The sequence below is a fragment of the Delphinapterus leucas genome, chromosome 3 (genome assembly GCF_059928025.1).
Source record: "Delphinapterus leucas isolate spDelLeu-1000000601 "Yukka" chromosome 3, BTC_Dleu_Yukka2, whole genome shotgun sequence".
Lineage (NCBI taxonomy): Eukaryota > Metazoa > Chordata > Mammalia > Artiodactyla > Monodontidae > Delphinapterus > Delphinapterus leucas.
This window is the reverse complement of record NC_143131.1, coordinates 67,410,373-67,429,691: the sequence shown is the minus strand read 5'-3', so window position 1 is coordinate 67,429,691 and position 19,319 is coordinate 67,410,373. Positions and strand designations below refer to the sequence as shown.

The window sequence follows — 19,319 nt, the reverse complement described above, 5'->3', positions numbered from 1 at the left end:
TCCCACAAACCTGAAAATCATTACTATTTTTGACAAACTCTTTGGCAGAGTACCATAACAAATGCTCCAATTCTGATATTGCATCTGGAAATACCCATTTGATTTCAAAGTCCCCCAAACCACAGGGACACATGGCAATAATATAGGATTTTAGACTGCTGTTTTTAAAAACAACTTTGAATGCTTTGGGCTAACTTATTTTACTTCATTTTTATATATCTGAGAAATGTAAGTTAAATAAATATAGAGAGGTTGTTTGAACTTTTTTAACTTCCACTTAAAAAAAGTTATGACATATAGTAAGATACAAACTAACCTATACCTTACTATATGTTGTAACATTTTTTAAACAACTGAAACAATTATTTATAATGAAAATTCTAGAGAAAGACCCTTGTAACAGTAAAAGTGAACCCTTCTAAATGATTGAATGACACTTCAATCTCTCCTAAAATGTAACAGGCAGAGATTGCTCCTTGTCCCTCAATATCCACCTTCCCCTTTTTACACAGTAATGAAAATTTCTGGGCATAGGACACAGCTGAAGATCACACTTCACGGATTCCCTTGCAGCTAGGTGAAGCCATGTGACAGTTCTGGACAATGGGATGCAAGCAAAAGTAATGCTTGCAATTTTACAGTGATGGTCAAAGAAAATGCATGTGTGCTTTATTTTCTCTTTAACTCAGTCTCGTTGCCTGAAAGGTGAGCATAAGAGTAACAATGAGATAAAAACTCCCTGGGCCCCTGCATCATAAAACCATTGTATTAACCCAGGCCTGCCTATTTGGATCATTACATCAGAGAAAAGCAAACTTCCATGCTTTTTAAGTCATCAAATTTTCAGGCTAACTGTATCCGAAGCCAATATCTGCTGGTGGGGGCAGGAGAGAGGAAGGGAAAGAAAATGCAAAAAGACTTTATTTTAATTCTAATAGAAACCTAAAGCCAATTTTCATGTATGCTTCTAGTGTGTGGGGGAGGGTGTGTATGTGTGCTTATCATGTTTAATTTTCTTTCAAACCTCATGGCTTTCCTTCATTAGGACTATTTTTAGAAACATAAAACTGCAGTATGTTAGATGACCTGGAATGAATCCAAGAAATCACTTCAAAACTTTATAGATGAGAAAACAGATGTATGAGCAAGCTAAACTATGAACCCATGGTTACTCTTTTTTTTTTAATTTTTTAATTTTATTTTATTTATTTTTTTATACAGCAGGTTCTTATTAATCATCAATTTTATACACATCACTGTATACATGTCAATCCCAATCGCCCAATTCAGCACACCACCACCACCACTCGACCCGTGGCTTACCCCCCTTGGTGTCCATACGTTTGTTCTCTACATCTGTGTCTCAAATTCTGCCCTGCAACCCGGTTCATCTGTACCATTTTTCTAGTTCCACATACATGTGTTAATATACGATATTCGTTTTTCTCTCTTTGACTTACTTCACTCTGTATGACAGTCTCTAGATCCATCCACGTCTCAACAAATGACTCAATTTCATTCCTTTTTATGGCTGAGTAATATTCCATTGTATATATGTACCACACCTTCTTTATCCGTTCATCTGTCAATGGGCATTTAGGTTGCTTCCATGACCTGGCTATTGTAAATAGTGCTGCAATGAACATTGGGGTGCACGTGTCTTTTTGAATTATGGTTTTCTCTGGGTGTATGCCCAGTAGTGGGATTGCTGGGTCAGATGGTAATTCTATTTTTAGTTTTTTAAGGAACCTCCATACTGTTCTCCATAGTGGCTGTATCAATTTACATTCCCACCAACAGTGCAAGAGGGTTCCCTTTTCTCCACACCCCCTCCAGCATTTGTTGTCTGTAGATTTCTGATCATGCCCATTCTAACTGGTGTGAGGTGATACCTCACTGTAGTTTTGTTTGTTTGTTTGTTTGTTTTTGCAGTACGCGGGCCTCTCACTGTTGTGGCCTCTCCTGTTGCGGAGCACAGGCTCCGGACGCGCAGGCTCAGTGGCCATGGCTCACAGGCCTAGCCACTCCACGGTATTGTGGGATCCTCCCGGACCATGGCACGAACCCGTGTCCCCTGCAACGGCAGGCGGACTCTCAACCACTGCGCCACCAGGGAAGCCCCTCATTGTAGTTTTGATTCGCATTTCTCTAATAATTAGTGATGTTGAGAAGTTTTTCATGTGCTTCTTGGCGATCTGTATGTCTTCTTTGGAGAAATGTCTATTTCGGTCTTCTGCCCATTTTTCGATTGGGTTGTTTGTTTCTTTAATATTGAGCTGCATGAGCTGTTTATATATTTTGGAGATTAATCCTTTGTCCGTTGATTCGTTTGCAAATATTTTCTCCCATTCTGAGGGTTGCCTTTTCATCTTGTTTATGGTTTCCTTTGCTGTGCAAAAGCTTTTAAGTTTCATAAGGTCCCATTTGTTTATTTTTGTTTTTATTTCCATTACTCTAGGAGGTGGGTCAAAAAAGATCTTGCTGTGATTTATGTCAAAGAGTGTTCTTCCTATCTTTTCCTCTAAGAGTTTTAGTGTCTGGTCTTAACATTTAGGTCTCAAATCCATTTTGAGTTTATTTTTGTGTATGGTGTTAGGGGTGTTCTAATTTCATTCTTTTACATGTAGCTGTCCAGTTTTCCCAGCACCACTTATTGAAGAGACTGTCTTTTCTCCATTGTATATCTTTGCCTCCTTTGTCATAGATTAGTTGACCATAGGTGCGTGGGTTTATCTCTGGGCTTTCTATCTTGTTCCATTGATCTATGTTTCTGTTTTTGTACCAGTACCATATTGTCTTGATTACTGTAGCTTTGTAGTATAGTCTGAAGTCAGGAAGTCTGATTCCTCCAGCACCATGTTTTTCCCTCAAGACTGCTTTGGCTATTCGGGGTCTTTTGTGTCTCCATACGAGTTTTAAGATTTTTTGTTCTAGTTCTGTAAAAAATGCCATTGGTAATTTGATAGGGATTGCATTGAATCTGTAGATTGCTTTGGGTAGCACAGTCATTTTCACAATATTGATTCTTCCAATCCAAGAACATGGTATATCTCTCCATCTGTTTGTATCATCTTTAATTTCTTTCATCAGTGTCTTATAGTTTTCTGCATACAGGTATTTTGTCTCCCCGCAGGGTTACTCTTATCAAAAAAAAAGTAGGTCTTTTTTACATGGCTCACGAATGAAAATGTTTTCTGAAGGAACAGAGCAAATTATGAGAGAAGAAGAGGAAGATATTTTTAATTAAGACGTATTATTTGCATGACAAAGTATATACTGCAAAATCCATATGAACTGTAAAAGGCAGAGCGAAAAGAGTGACACAAAGTACGTGATAATCTCTTGAGTAGGCAACAGTACTTATAGTGAAGAGATAATGAGTTCTAAATGCTTGTACTAGAGTATGCTGTCATCCAGAACAATCTACTGCCAACTGAAGTGTCCTGGTGATGGAGCAGGAAGGGTCCCAGAGGTTTGTACTGTACGGAGAAAAAGAGTTAGCGTCCAACTGGCCATTCAACATTTATCCCAATGAGAATTACGCTAAAATTAGAAGTCTATGTTATCTGTAAGGAAAAGCCAATGAGAGCAAAAATGAAATTTTGAGTATTATGAGCTCAAAAGCAATCTCATGAAAATTATGGATCCATCCCTCAAAAAAAATGTATATAAACATCAACATACACATTATACATATTAAATATTTCATTGCTTTGGAAATGGACAATTAAAACACAAGGTAATATTTCAAAAAATACAGGTCTTCTTGAATATAAAAATTAGTAGTTATTTCCTTTTTAAAAATAGGAAAAAAGGAGAAAATTTGATAGAAATGTAAATTTCAAATAAGTCATATGACTTGAATACTCAAAATGTTCAAATTATGCAGTGATCTTCAACACAGAATTAGACACATAAAACCTCTTGAATTGATGACAACAAATGCCCAAAAACCCTGACTCTAAGAGGTATGAAACTGGTAGCTAATGTACTTAGAACTCATGGAATATTCTTTGTCATGGGAGAGTAACCTTATGTCAACAACAGAACAGAATTCACTATAACCTTTTGAGGCGAATCTATGTTCATTCTTTTCTTCTAAGTGTAGGAGGTCATTTTTGGCAACAATCAGACGTCTGTGTCATCAAGGAATGGATTACAAACTGCTTTTAAAGTTTTAGGTCATCCAAAGCAAAATTAGCCTTAAAAAGTATTCTGCCATGTTTCCAATTGTCTGCATATTTTTGCCAGCAGATGAATTTAAAAGATACTGTCACTCTGAAATTCAATTTGCAGAAGCACATCCTACAGCACTAGAAGATTCCCACAGAAATTTGGCCAAATAAACTTGTGATTTTCATCTGCATCCGTAAGGCTGACTATAGCACCTCATACTGAAAGTTTTATCTCATTCAAACATCCAAAAATATCTCTCAAGTAAGCCAAGTCATGAACTCCTCCTCATCAAACCATCTGAAAGTAGCCTTTCTTTTTCTCATAGGCAAATTAATAAATGAATAAATAGTGAGGCAGGAATCTAAACTGCATTGTAGTGCTTTAGGGCATATTTGTTAGGGAACCAACACTCATCTGCCTTACTAGGAATCTCTTAATCTGTTTCTATTTTTTTGAGAAAACCTGTTGAAAAGCTAGTGGTTCAAGCCTTTGGCTCTGATAAAGTTGATTAATATCAGGGTAGTAAGCAAGCTATCTTTCAGGACTATTGTCACAGTTTTTGAGTCTGATACATGCCAAGCCAACTGTAAACAACTGAAGTCATGAGGACTTTCTTCACAAAGGCAGCAAGATCCGATGTATCGCTAAGCATGGCAAGTACTCCATCCAAACCCTCCTTTTCACCATGTCAAAGATACCAAAAGCCTTTCAGGTACCCAAAAGTACTCTCACACTCTTAATCTGTTATGCACCAGTGTAACACAACACATATGAAAACCAGAAACTGGAGGCATGAAATAATGTTAGTCATTACATACATATGCTTGTTGAGTGGGAAATGGCATTATAACCAATTTGACAATGATCTGCTTCAAAATATTAGAAGAAACAGTCAGCAGTTCCATAGTATATAACATCATTTGATTGTACTTGAGCCACAGGAAAGAGTACTTTGCGATAAATAACAAAATTTCAGTAGTCAGTTCAAACCTTACCCTAATTTAAATTATCATCTTAAGAACCTCAGCTTATTGAAACTTACATAAATTGGCAGCTAAGTACTATAAGTATGTATCTTCTAAACAATTCAGAATAATTCTAAATTTTTCAGAAACAATTACTGAAGCCAGGCTCTCTGTATTATTCTATACAGGATAATATATATTTCAACTTAATGATTCCATCTGTTGCTTCAAATGTTTCTCTAATTGGTGAAATCCCTTTAATCATTCTGAATTAAAGATTTTTTTTTAAAAGAATTTTTTAAACTCAATCTAGTTCCAGCACAAACTGTTCAATAACTGTCTCTAAATTTAAGAAAGCTTGGGTTGAAAGTTCTATTTTAATACTTCTAAGTTTGATAATATAAATAAAATACCTTAATTTCTAATCAAATGTCTTACTACACTTATCTATATAATTTTGTAATTGCAAACACATGCTAATAAAGAAGAAAATAGGTTATAATTATTAAATATTCAAAGAAAAATATATTATTTTCTTTCTCAAAAATCAGTATTTCCCCAAACTCATTTCAGTAAGCCTTGTCTCATGGTCTAAAACTTCTGACGCCATTTTTCATACTGCTCATTCGTGTAATTACCTCAATAATACTTAGTCTTAAAGCATTAAAAATGAAATATATTTTCCAATAGTTTTTTTCACAATTCATTAACATAAAGCATTTAATGACTATAACTTTGAAGCATTTTTCCAACTTGGAAACCAAGTACTTTTTAAACTTTTGTCTCTGAGCTATTCTGGGAATAATATGCTAGTTACTTAAATAATTTCTCAATAAGTATTCTCTAACATTTTACCAATTATAACATTATGGAAAGTTTTACTTACTGAAACATCTTTCAAGTTTTTCTCAAAGGAGAAGTGACAAGACTCTTTCGAAAAATTAAACTTGTATGTGTCAGTTGGTCCTGCTCCTGACACCAGTGCTTTTCTCAGTTCATCAACATATTTCTCTTTTTCCATTGCCATGTCATCAGCTTCTTGGGAAATCTCTGATTCACAAACTATGAGAAACAATAATAAAAGCCTTATTTACTTGAAAATAAATTCTAAACCTAAGAATAAATATATTTACCTGTTGCTACTAATTTATTACTTATGTAACAGAAATTTAAACAAAAAGTAAAATCAATGTCTGCACCACACATTTTTAAGTCAAATTATACCTTTTAACTGAACTAGCAATTTTTGAGACATTAGTCTCAAATCTCATTGGAAAGCATTAGACTCCTTGTGTTCTTTCTCTGTCCTCAGATCAAATACATGGATTATAAGTTACCACAGAAACAACCGTCTTGTGTACCTGCTCCTAGGTCATAGCAATTATTTCCTATAATGATTAATAAGCTCAATATTTTAAAACATCTTTCTTCCTTGCCTCAATTATTAAAGAGATTAAATAGTCTATAGTCTATTTCTCACTCACATGGGCAGAGTCAAATTAAAGTAAAAATGGAGTTCATTCTTCTCATCTCATTATGTGCCAACAATAAAAATGGTAGATGAAGGGAGTCGATGAGGAAGGAAAGGGAAGGGAATTAATATTTATTGTCTCCTCTACGGCTTGCGTTATATTATATATCTGGCTTCCAATTCTCTCATCTAGGTACGTTTAAAGCTGATGTTTTACTCATCCGTAGAGATTTTTACTTCAATGATTACATGTTCAATTTTAGATATCCTCTGTTTCTTTTTCATAATATCTTGTTCTTGCCACACCCTTCTTTTCAATATTTGAAGGATTTAAATATATTTAAGATCTCATTCAGATCACTCTCTTTGCGTGGTTCCTAGGGTATGAATGCCATTTCTTCTAGCTGCTGACACATTCTTGCTCTGCCTTTTTTCCTTTCCTGCTTTGTGAGGTGTGAACATGACTCTCCTCTAGCCAGAGTATCAAGTGCTCTGGACAGCAGAAAGTCTTCATTTAAGACTTTACTTATTTATTTTTTTAATAAATTTATTTTATTTATTTTATTTTTGGCTGCATTGGGTCTTCACTGCACGCGGGCTGTTCTCTGGTTGTGGTGAGTGGGGGTTACTCTTCGTTGTGGTGTGTGGCCTTCTCATTGCAGTAGCTTCTCTTGTTGTGGAGCACAGGCTCTAGGCGCGCGGGCTTCAGTAGTTGTGGCACATGGGCTCAGTAGCTGTGGCTCATGAGCTCTAGAGCACAGGCTCAGTAGTTGTGGCGCATGGGTTTAGTTGCTCCACGGCATGTGGGATCTTCCCACACCAGGGATCGAACCCGTGTCCCCTGCATTGGCAGGCGGATTCTTAACCACTGTGCCACCAGGGAAGCCCTTCATTTAAGGCTTTAAATGAAGGTTGCTGGTTGGCCTTTCTTGTAGTCCCTACAGGTTTCACCAGTTCTGGACCAGTTTTGAAAGTTAATTTCTTCACTTGGTTTTTACACTTGTGGCAAATTTAAGACAGCTCAAATTTAAACCCCCCACCCTCACACTTATATAACACAGACAGGATTCTGATTTCTGTTAGGAATTTTAATTTACTCATAACCCTTAGTGACTACTCTGATTCTACAACTCCAAGCCAGAGTAATTTTTTTGCCTGTTTTTTTAAAGATTTTATTAACAGGATCACTTCCAGGTTACTTTCTTTATCTTTAGAGATAAAGAAATTCCTTAAGAGGCCTGCAGTCTCAACAGGCCACTCCACTCAGGTATTACAACCACAGTCACTTAGATGTGTATCTAGTTCAGATATTCCATGAACTTATAGTTCTTTAGTTCCCATTAACCACTTCGGTTTTCAGATACCTCTTCTTCACACATGGCACCTGGGGATTCCCTTTCTTACATTCAAAGGCTGCAATGTGTCTGTTTATTTGCTTTTAAAATTACAAGATTTAATCTAATATTTATTTGGAAGGTACGTATGGTTGGGTGGTTTCCTGTATCAACTCAGGATACCACAATGATGAAAGACTCATACGGTTCTATACATTTTTACTTAAAGGTTACATTTATCTATTTTATTCCTTACAACACTGAAAGATAGATATCCTCATTTTACAAATGATAAAAGTGAGGCTCAGAGAGATCAAGTAATGGTCTAGGGTCATGAAGTAGGTAAGTGGTAAAACTGGGGTCATACTTATATCTCTCTGGTTGTTCTGGTTTGAGGTGAAGCAGAGATATGGGACATTAGCTAAATTATTTACTTCCATAATATTAAAAAGCACACTGGTATGAAATAATATAGAAACAATAAAATCTTGATTAAAGAATCCCTAAAAATATAACAGCTTTTCATAACGTTGGTCCATGTGCTATCAAGGGTCTGGAAGCCCCATGACAAGCAATAAGGAAGAGAGTCCAGGAATGCATCCATATATTTTTCCTGATCAGTTTTTGACAAATTCTAATACTGAAAATAAATGACCTCTCAACACAGCCTTTGAAAAAAGGTAAGAATAAAAATATGCTTGTGTAATTTTACAGCTTCTAAAATACTTCAACATATTTTTTTCTCTCTCTGAAGCATATGCATATTTAAGATGATCACCACTATCAAATCTATTGACCTTTCAAATACCCTATTAGCTCTTCTGAAAAAACATAAAAGTAAGAAGGCAAATGCATCTTATCTGAGGAATAATTTCATATTCTGTGTTTGGATAATTTTGAAGAGTTATAAGTACCTAGAGAGAGAAATTATTTCTCAGAGAAATAGGAAATAATCTGTAGAAACTATCTTTAATGCAACTATAGAAAAACTTATAAGAAAACATGCAAAAAAATAAATGATACAAATGAACTTCTTTACAAAATAGAAAGAGACTCACAGACTTCAAAAACAAATTTATTGTTACCAAAGGGGAAAGGTGGGATGGGGGGAATAAATTAGGAGTTTGGGATTAACATATACACACTACTATATATAAAATAGCTAACCAACAAGGCCCTACTGTATGGCACAGGGAACTCAATATTCTGTAATAACCTATATGGGAAAAGAATCTGAAAAAGAATGGATATATGTATATGTATAACTGAATCACTTTGCAGTACACCTGAAACTAACACAACATTGTAAATCAACTATACTCCAATATAAAATAAATATATTAAAAAAATAATAAAGTATGTCTACTGATAAAACATCTAGTAAAAAGTATTCTAAATTTCATTACAATGAAAAGATGCCTGTCTGAAAATATTTAATAGAATTTATTGATTCAATTCATTTAGTCCAAAAATGCTTAATTAGCATTTACTATGTGCCAGGCACTATTCTAGGCACGAGGCATACAACCATTAGACAAAAATGCCAGCCTTATGGAGCCTTGATTCAAGTGCTGACATCTTAGATAACCTTTCAGATACCCTCTTAGTATGTTACTCCATCTGTGAATGCTGCATTGGTTAGTGTTTCAAAATATTTCATTCTTGAGAGGAAAAAAACATGTGAAAGGAAATTATTTCTATTTATGCCTCTCCTTTAAAAAATATGTTTTGTAAAAAAAAAGGTATTAGTTTAAGAAGAAAAATTTACTTGAACATTTCCTATAACAGTCAATGTGAAATTCTGACTGCCTATTTAGAACTTCAATCCTAGAAAAACAATTTGGTCACCAGTTTTGAATTTTGTGCTGCAGGAAGCACAGCTGTAAGCAGTCAATGCTCCTTTAAAAACTTCAGTGACCAGGGATAAAAGCCATGAAAATAATAAAATTCAGCAAGGATACAGATGAGCAACATAATATGGCATAAAAAGTGAGCAGGCCAACATGACCAAAAAGCAAGGAATTGTTCTCAGACAGGTAGAGTCCAAGAAAGCATCACTTTAACACCATTTATGGGTAGGTGAAGATGTAAGTAAGGAAAGAAAATTCTTTACTTTGGATCCTTATGTATAATGAATCAAAAGACTGCATATCCTAAGTTTGTGTCAGAGCTGAGAAGACACACAGACGTAATAAGTCATCATATCACGGACCCACTTTTCTACTTCATTCTTTAAAAATCATTTTTCTACTGGGCTCTGTCACATAATCTCCATATAGGTCACCAAACATATCAGTGTTTAGAACAAATATAGGTGGATATAATTATTTGATAATAAATGCATTAAAAAGTTTAATTTATTCTTCAATGAACTTTACCCCAGAGATGGGTGATATAAGTTTCTTACTGCTGACTGCAATTCTTATGAAAGTCAAATAACAGTCATTGATCATTAACCCACTTTGTGACTTAACCCTGTGATATAATCCTCTATAATGTTGAAGTGATGATAGACCACATGATAATTAGACCCCAAAACATTCATTAGATAAAACATTGCTAATGGAAAATAAATCAGTGAGTTTAGTGTGTGGGAGATTAAAAGGAACCCCACATCCTTTTAATTTCACTCAAATGAAAAGAGAAAAAAAATTATCCAAATTGAAGGTTGCAGAAATCAAAAAGTTGTACAAAAAACAGGATGAGGTATAGGAAGGAAATTCATTTTCATGTTTCAATTATTTAATTGTTTCAATTTCTTAATTATCTTATTGTCTATCTGTAAAGTGCCAAACCAAATTATATTTATGTATAAGACTTAACTAAACATGGAAACAATGTTATATTATTTGATTACATATTTTGTCCCTGAAATTCACACAAGTAATAAAAGGCATTAAACATTTGTGAGATTTAAAACTTCAATATCTTTGAAAATAAATGAGCAGATCCAGTGCACTATAAAATTTTGTTTGAAAGCTTGTTCAGTACAGGAAGCCAAAAGATTAACAATCCACCAAGGGATACAGAAGTTTGATATCACATTTTTGTCACACTAAATTTCATTAGCTGAAAAACAAATGGTAAAACATACTGCATTTATGATCAACGCCAACAAGTAAATATGAAACTGGAGTTTTCATTAAAATATATGCTAACTCTAAAATGAGTAGTTTCCTTTCTTCTTTTTCCTAACCAATTTTATATATTTCAGGCATCCTTTCATTCTTTCTTTCAGAGAATATCCATCAAGGCATGTATGTCCTATGTACTGATAGAAATACTTATGAACAGTGGTTGGCAAATTAGATGTGTACTTTGCTCTCAATGAATGTAGGCTAGTGAAACAATATTCATGTTAACAATATTAAGAACAACTGCCAGCACATTTTGTATGACATAAACAAAATGTTCCATAAATGTAAAGTTACCTTAAATTTCTGGTTAAATTAAGATTTAAGAGTTAACCACGGTATTCTTTTTCTTTTCCCAGTCCTTAATGATATAAAAAAAAATTCAAACAACGTATTATTGTTCTTTGTCCTGGTGAATGATGTTTACTGACTACATCAAAATTTAATCTTTTTCTTTGATAATTAAGGTTCTTAAAATACCTCAAGGTCATTCGTCTGACCATAACTTCTTGTTATACAGAATAAACCATTTGTTAATTGGAAATATCTGAGTTATAAATTCCTTACATACAACCAACCACATCACCTAGGACCTGCCTCCTGGGCTGTGCTGTTGGAACTGCTCTTTTCTCCCTGAAAACTGGCATCAGACTACTGCCATGGTCTTCAACCCTGTGTACCATTTACCCCAAAACAGAGTTATTGTCACTTGGGTATACCTTCACCAGCATACATAGAGCTAACCTGACAAATTTTCCTCCAGTCCTGCACTGCAACAACCAACCAACCACTGAATTCTCTTACATAGAAATTTACAGCTTAAATAGATACCATAACAGGTACTACAAACATTATCCTTGAAATTTCTTTATTTTACAGTAATACTTATATTACCATTCCTCATTCTCTGTCATAAAAAAATGAGTAATAAAAACCAAAACCCTGTAAATACAAATTCAGTTTGACTACGTTGTATAACAGAATTTGTAACACTCAAGAAGAAAACAAAACTTCACAATGTATTGTGATTTTAAAAGGTGATATAATAATTATTACAGTAATAAATTTTAGGGGAATATTTCAAAAGTTGATAGAAGATACAAATAGCACATAAATTAACATGACAAAATTATTTTACCTAAAACATCATTTACAACATAACTCTAGAAATGACTATTTCATAACTGTAGAAATAGCTTTTTAAATCTTTCAATAAAACACTTTAGAAGTATATTATCAACAAAATTTTGCTATATGAGTAAAACATTATTCTAGATATTTTGACTTTACACCTGCAATGTTCCATAAATGATTTCAGGGTCATTAACCTCTTTAAAAAGATTATTACCAAAGATTAAAAACAGCAAAAGTCTATTTCATAAAATAACAGCCAAAATCCCATAAATGGGTTTGAACTTTGGTTTACAAAGTTTTAGGCTATTAGTTCTGCTTCTTTTTGTTACAAATGTAGTACATGTTCACTGGAAAATAATTCAACAATATAAGTATATGAAATAAAAAGAAAACCACCACCACCCCACTCTCCCAAGCCTTGGCCCAGCCAATCCACCTTCCTGTGCCTCCCAATATTTCCCTGGGGTCCTAAGAAAAGATACATATAAAAAGTACTATTTATGTTTTGTATAAAGAGATCATTTTAAAAACTCTGACCAACTCCAAGAACTAAGACTCAAATGGTTATTTCTCTATCCTTCTATTAATATTACTTACAGAAAATAATATTAATATTACAAATCTGTGTGTAAATCAGACAGCAATAACAAGTAAAAGCAATCATGTTCATTTTAACCAATATCTATTAAAGAAACATTTTAATTTGAAGTATCACTGAGGACTGAAAAATAGCACATTATTGAAATTTTTCTTTAAAAAATTTGCTTTTAACATTACCTGTCCCAGTCCATGCTGACTGCCCATCAGTAAGTGTAATAACAAAACCAGATCCTAGTGTTTTTTCCCAAGCAACTTGTAGAAAATGAATTGTATCAGGTTCAGAAGCAAGATAGATTCTGTTTACTTTTCTCTCCATTTCTGATCACCTGTTATAAAAGAAAAAAAATATTTTTGCAAGAAACTGTGACTATCAAATAATGATGCTTTCTGTACTGGTCTCTCAGCTATACAAAGCACCAAGGAAACAAGTAAAGCAAAAAGCTATATAATAGCCAACCATCAAACTCAGTAAATCACAGTTCTGTTCAATACTGATTCACAATTTTTACAGGTAAAAGCAGAGGCTCATAAATGATTTGCCCAAGTTGTGTAGCTGAATAAAAATTACTATCTCTAACAATATGAAGATCACATTTTCCCCAAAGCCTCTTTCTCTACGACAAATAGTCACAAGAACTTGTGTGAGTGATCTGGGAATAATCTCAGGACTGGAATCTGATTATAATTAGTGAGGATAAATGGGATCAAGTTCTTAGTCTCTGTTTGGAGAAAGACTGTGTAAATGAAAAAGGAGAGTAGCATAAAGATTTGGAAAAGAAAATCTCAGAACCCAAGAGTTGGCCATACCTATCACATCTTCTCTAAGAAAGGGGCTCCCAGGACTCACTCTGTCCACTCCTGTAATGGAGATGGATTATATCAAGCTATTACAGACTGAGGCTAATAAACTTTTTGCATTTTTAAAACTTTATATTGAAGTATTATATCCAGGCAAAAGTACAGATATCTAAAACCTAACTTGGAAGTTTTATAATTGAGCAAATCCATGTAAGCAGTACCTAGATCAGGAATCAGAACATTACCACCCCAGAACTCATTCTCACAACACCCCTTTTCCAGTCACTGTGTCCCCAAATAACCACTTTCCTAACAGATTAGAATTTTGAGTATCTTTGTACTTTCATGTAGATATAATCATACAGCACATTTTATTTTGTGTCTGGCTTCTTTTATGGAACATTACATTTCAGAAATGCTTCTTAGAATTGTAGATCATGCTCATAGTTGTATAATATTCCATTATGTGGGTATAGTACAATTTATTTATCCATTCTACTAGCGACAGGCATTTGAGTACTTTCCAGGTTTTGACTAGCATGAATAGTGCTTCCATAAATATGCTAGCAATATCCAGGCTTTTCTGTTGGGCATATACCTATGAGTACATAACCATGAGTGAAATTTCTGGACCAGAGGATATGCATATGTTCAGTTTTAGTAGTACACAGCCAAAAACTTTCTAAAAGGTTTGTACCAATTTACACACTTGGTATGTCAGTTCTGATCACTCCATGTCCTTACAAACATTTCTCATCTTTTTTTTTTTTTTGCGATACACGGGCCTCTCACTGTTGTGGCCTCTCCCGTTGCAGAGCACAGGCTCCGGACGCGCAGGCTCAGCGGCCATGGCTCACGGGCCCAGTCGCTCCACAGCATGTGGGATCTTCGTGGACCGGGACACGAACCCGTGTCCCCTGCATGGGCAGGCGGACTCTCATCTTTTTAATTTTAGCCATTTTGGTGGGTATGTAGTATTACACAATGGTTTACTCACATTTCCCTGATAATTAATGATGCTGAGTCCTTTTCATACCTTGACTGTGCATTTGAACATCCTGTTTTGTGGAGTATCTCTTAAATCTTGCTAATGTTTTTATTCAGTTGTATTTTTCTTATTGATGTTCTTACTGATATATTATTTTCTTTCTGTTTTGTTCTTTACTTTTTGGATTATGAATCCTTTTACAGATATATGTACAGTTCTACCATTCTGTAAGTTATCTTTTCACTCTCATAATGGTAACTTTGGATGAAAAGAAGTTCTTAATTTTCATGAAGTTAAAATTTATCAAAATCTGTATGTTATAGTTATACTTTTTCTGTACTACTTAAGAACTCTTTGGTCACCAAGATGTTCTCCTATGTTTATCTAAGAGCTTTATAATTGTACCTCTCACACTTAGATCTACAATCCATCTGGAATTGATTTTTGTACATCAATTGTCAGGAGGGGTCAAAATATATTTTTTCCACATGGATATCAAATTGACCAAGTATTATTTATTAAAGACTACCCTTTCCTACTGCAATGCTGTTACTTTTGTCATAAATCATTTGAACGAATATGTGTACAAGGTTCAATTTTTGTTTTGTTCATTCTTTGCAGGTGTGCAATTTCAAATATTATACATTTGGCTTTTCAAGGTTACACTGAATAGTGATTCTGTTACTGTGATCCAGCACATTTATAATCTCTTGCTGACCCTGCCATTTAAAAGTTTAATAAACCTTGCTTCTGAGTATTAAAATCATTTATGTAAAATGTTGAGCAGAACAAGCTCAAGCATAAACTTCTGTGGCTTGCCATTAGAAACAAGCCTCTCTTAGACATCAATCACTACTACTAGGTGGGTGTACTGCTGATACCTCCATTTAAGTCACAAGGATATCAAGATGGTCCTTCATAAAACCTACTTACTCTGCCAGTCTAGAAGTGCTATTAAAAAAAAGAAAAGAAGGGGCTTCCCTGGTGGCGCAGTGGTTGAGAGTCCGCCTGCCCATGCAGGGGACATGAGTTCGTGCCCCGGTCCGGGAAGATCCCACATGCCACGGAGCGGCTGGGCCCGTGAGCCATGGCTGCTGAGCCTGTGCGTCCAGAGCCTGTGCTCTGCAACGGGAGAGGCCACAACAGTGAGAGGCCCTCGTATGGCAAAAAAACAGAAAAGAAAAGAAAAGAAAAGAAGGGGAGGGGAGGGGAGGGGAGGGGAGGGGAGGGGAGGGGAGGGGAGGGGAGGGGAGGGGAGGGGAGGGGAGGGAAAAGAAATTAAGACAGACATTTTTCTTAGTGATCCCACTCTCATTTCTACTGATTACAAGTTATTTTCCTATTAATTCGAAAACTATTCTTCCAGTAATTCACTCTAGAATCTTGCCCAGATTGACCTCAAACCTACCAGACTACGATATGCCACATACTATTTAGTTCAAAGCAAAAAACTATATTTTTTTCTAATACTGGAATATCCTTTGCCTATGTACACTTCATTAAGAGATACTTAAGCTATAGATGCTAACAAAACTAAAGGAATACCCTAAAAATTACAAATATGCAAAGAAAAAACATTATAAAAAGTCAAAATGAGGAACAAAGCACACACTTCAAAGATGAAAAACTAGAGAGAATTATTCTTTAATCACATAGCATGAATCTCTTACTAGGTGATCCTAAAAAAGCTAAGAGTATAAAATTGCCTCAAATTTTTATGACCAATATAAATACTATGTTGTGACAATCCAAAGGTAAATTATTAATTGACATTTCATTGATCACTATTAAGTTTTAATAAAAGCCAAATTTTTAAATCATTTTAATTTGCTTTCTCAATTTAAAACTATTATGTTCTCCTAAATAAAGCATCATATTTTTCTCAATTAACGAATGAATATGAGAATCAAAACAACTCATTCTGTCAGAACTCTTCACAAAACTAAACTAACTTCTCTGTCTTCTGGGGGATGAGAGGCATGCTTAATTATAGAAGGCTAGAGCTGTACTATCTTACAGAAAAAAGCACAAGGAAGCAGAGAAACTTCCAGAATGATAGAAAAAAATCTAAAATTAACAGTGTAATGAGATTGCTTCAAGATGGTGGAGTAGAAGGACATGCTCTTACTGCCTCTTGCGAGAGCACCAGAATCACAACTAAATGCTGAACAATCATCGACAGGAAGACACTGGAATTCACCAAAAAAGATACCACATATCCACAGACAAAGGAAAAGCCACAATGAGAAGGTAGGAGGGGCACAATCACAATAAAATCAAATCCAATAACTGCTGGGTGGGTGACTCACAAACTGGAGAACACTTATACCACAGAAGTCCACCCACTGGAATGAAGGTTCTGAGCCCCATGTCAGGCTTCCCAACCTGGGGGTCCAGCAATGGGAGGAGGAATTCCTAGAGAATCAGACTTTGAAGGCAGGTGGGATTTGATTGCAGGACTTTGACAGGACTGGGGGAAACAGAGACTCCACTCTTGGAGGGCACACACAAAGTAGTGTCCGCATCGGGGCGCAGGGGAAGGAGCAGTGACCCCACAGGAGATTGAAACAGACCTACCTGCTAGCGTTGGAAAGTCTCCTGCAGAGGCAGGGCGTGGCTGTGTCTTACCGTGAGGACAAGGACACTGGCAGCAGAAGTTCTGGGAAGTACTCCTTGGCATGAGACCTCCCAGAGCCTGCCATTAGCCCCACCAAAGAGCCCAGGTAGGCTCCAGTGTTGGGTCGCCCCAGGCCAAACAACCAACAGGGAGGGAACCCAGCCCCACCTATCAGCAGACAAGTGGATTAAAGTTTTACTGAGCGCTGCCCACCTGAGCCAACAGCCAGCTCTACCTACCACCAGTCCCTCCCATCAGTAAACTTACACAAGCTTCTTAGATAGCCTCATCCACCAGAGGGCAGAGAACAGAAGCAAGAAGAACCACAGTCCTGCAGCATGTGGAACAAAAACCACATGCACAGAAACACAGACAACATGAACAGTCAGACAGATTTGTACTGCATGAAGAAACAATATAAAACCCAAGAAAAACAACTAAATGAAGTGGAGATAGGCAACCTTCCAGAAAAAGAATTCAGAATAATGATGGTGAAGATAATCCAGGACCTCGGAAAAAGAATGGAGGCAAAGATTGAGAAGATGCAAGAAATGTTTAACAAAGATCGAGAAGAATTAAAAAACTAACAAACAGAGATCAACAATACAATAACTGAAATGAAAACTACACTAGAAGGAATCAATATTAGAATAACTGAGGCAGAAGAACGGATAAGTGACCTGGAAGACAGAATGGTGGAATTCACTGCTGCAGAATAGAATAAAGAAAGATGAATGAAAAGAAATGAAGACAGCCTAAGAGACCTCTGGGACAACATTAAATGCAACAACATTCACATTATAGGGGTCCCAGAAGGAGAAGAGAGAGAGAAAGGGCCCGAGAAAATATCTTAAGAGATTGTAGTCGAAAACTTCCCTAACATGGGAAAGGAAATAGCCACCAAAGTCCAGGAAGTGCAGAGAGTCCCATACAGGATAAACCCAAGGAGAAACATGCCAAGACACATAGTAATCAAATTGGCAAAAATTAAAGACAAAGAAAAATTATTAAAAGCAGCAAGGGAAAAACGACAAATAACATACAAGGGAACTCCCATAAGGTTAAGAGCTGATTTCTCAGCAGAAACTCTACAAGCCAGAAGGGAGTGGCATGATACACTTAAAGTGATGAAAGGGAAAAAACTACAACCAAGATTACTCTACCTGGCAAGGATCTCATTCAGATTCGATGGAGAAATCAAAAGCTTTACAGACAAGCAAAAGCTAAGAAAATTCAGCACTGCCAAATCAGCTCTACAACAAATGCTAAAGGAACTTCTCTAAGTGGGTAACACAAGAGAAGAAAAGGACCTACAAAAACAAACCCAAAACAATTAAGAAAAATGCTAATAGGAACATACATATCGATAATTACCTTAAACGTGAGTGGATTAAATGCTCAAACCAAAAGAAACAGGCTCGCTGAATGGATACAAAAACAAGACCCATATATATGCTGTCTACAAGAGACCCACTTCAGACCTAGGGACACACACAGACTGAAAGTGAGGGGATGGAAAAAGATATTCAATGCAAATGGAAATCAAAGAAAGCTGGAGTAGCAAAACTCATATCAGATAAAATAGACTTTAAAATAAAGAATGTTACAAGAGACAAGGAAGGACACTACATAAAGATCAAGGGATCAATCCAAGAAGAAGATATAACAATTATAAAAATATATGCACCCAACATAGGAGCACCTCAATATATAAGGCAACTGCTAACATCTATAAAATAGGAAATCAACAGTAACACAGTAATAGTGGGGGACTTTAACACCTCACTTACAACAATGGACAGATCACCCAAACAGAAAATTAATAAGGAAACACAAGGTTTAAATGACACAACAGACCAGATAGATTTCATTGATATTTATAGGACATTCCATCCAAAAACAACAGATTACACTTTCTTCTCAAGTACACACGGAAATTCTCCAGGATAGATCACATCTTGGGTCACAAATCAAGCCTCAGTAAATTTAAGAAAACTGAAATCGTATCAAGCATCTCTTCTGACCACAACGCTATGAGATTAGAAATCAATTACAGGGGAAAAAAACCGTAAAAGACACAAACATATGGAAGCTAAACAATA

General features: G+C 35.6%; 1 protein-coding gene across 5 annotated transcripts in view; it reads right to left on the bottom strand.

Annotated features, from left to right (window-relative positions):
- Positions 1–19,319, bottom strand: part of XRCC4 (X-ray repair cross complementing 4) — a 263,958-nt gene that overhangs the window by 223,746 nt on the left and 20,893 nt on the right. For all 5 annotated transcript variants that reach the window (XR_016392716.1, XM_022593363.2, XM_022593335.3 and 2 more), the window contains exons 2-3: positions 12,992–13,140; positions 6,028–6,203 (exon numbers count right to left, since the gene is read on the bottom strand). Coding sequence is in view for 4 of the 5 variants with exons in the window: in XM_022593363.2 (XP_022449071.1) it covers positions 6,028–6,203; positions 12,992–13,130 (315 nt within the window). In the remaining variant the exon portion in view is untranslated. The remainder of the gene's footprint in view (positions 1–6,027; positions 6,204–12,991; positions 13,141–19,319) is intronic.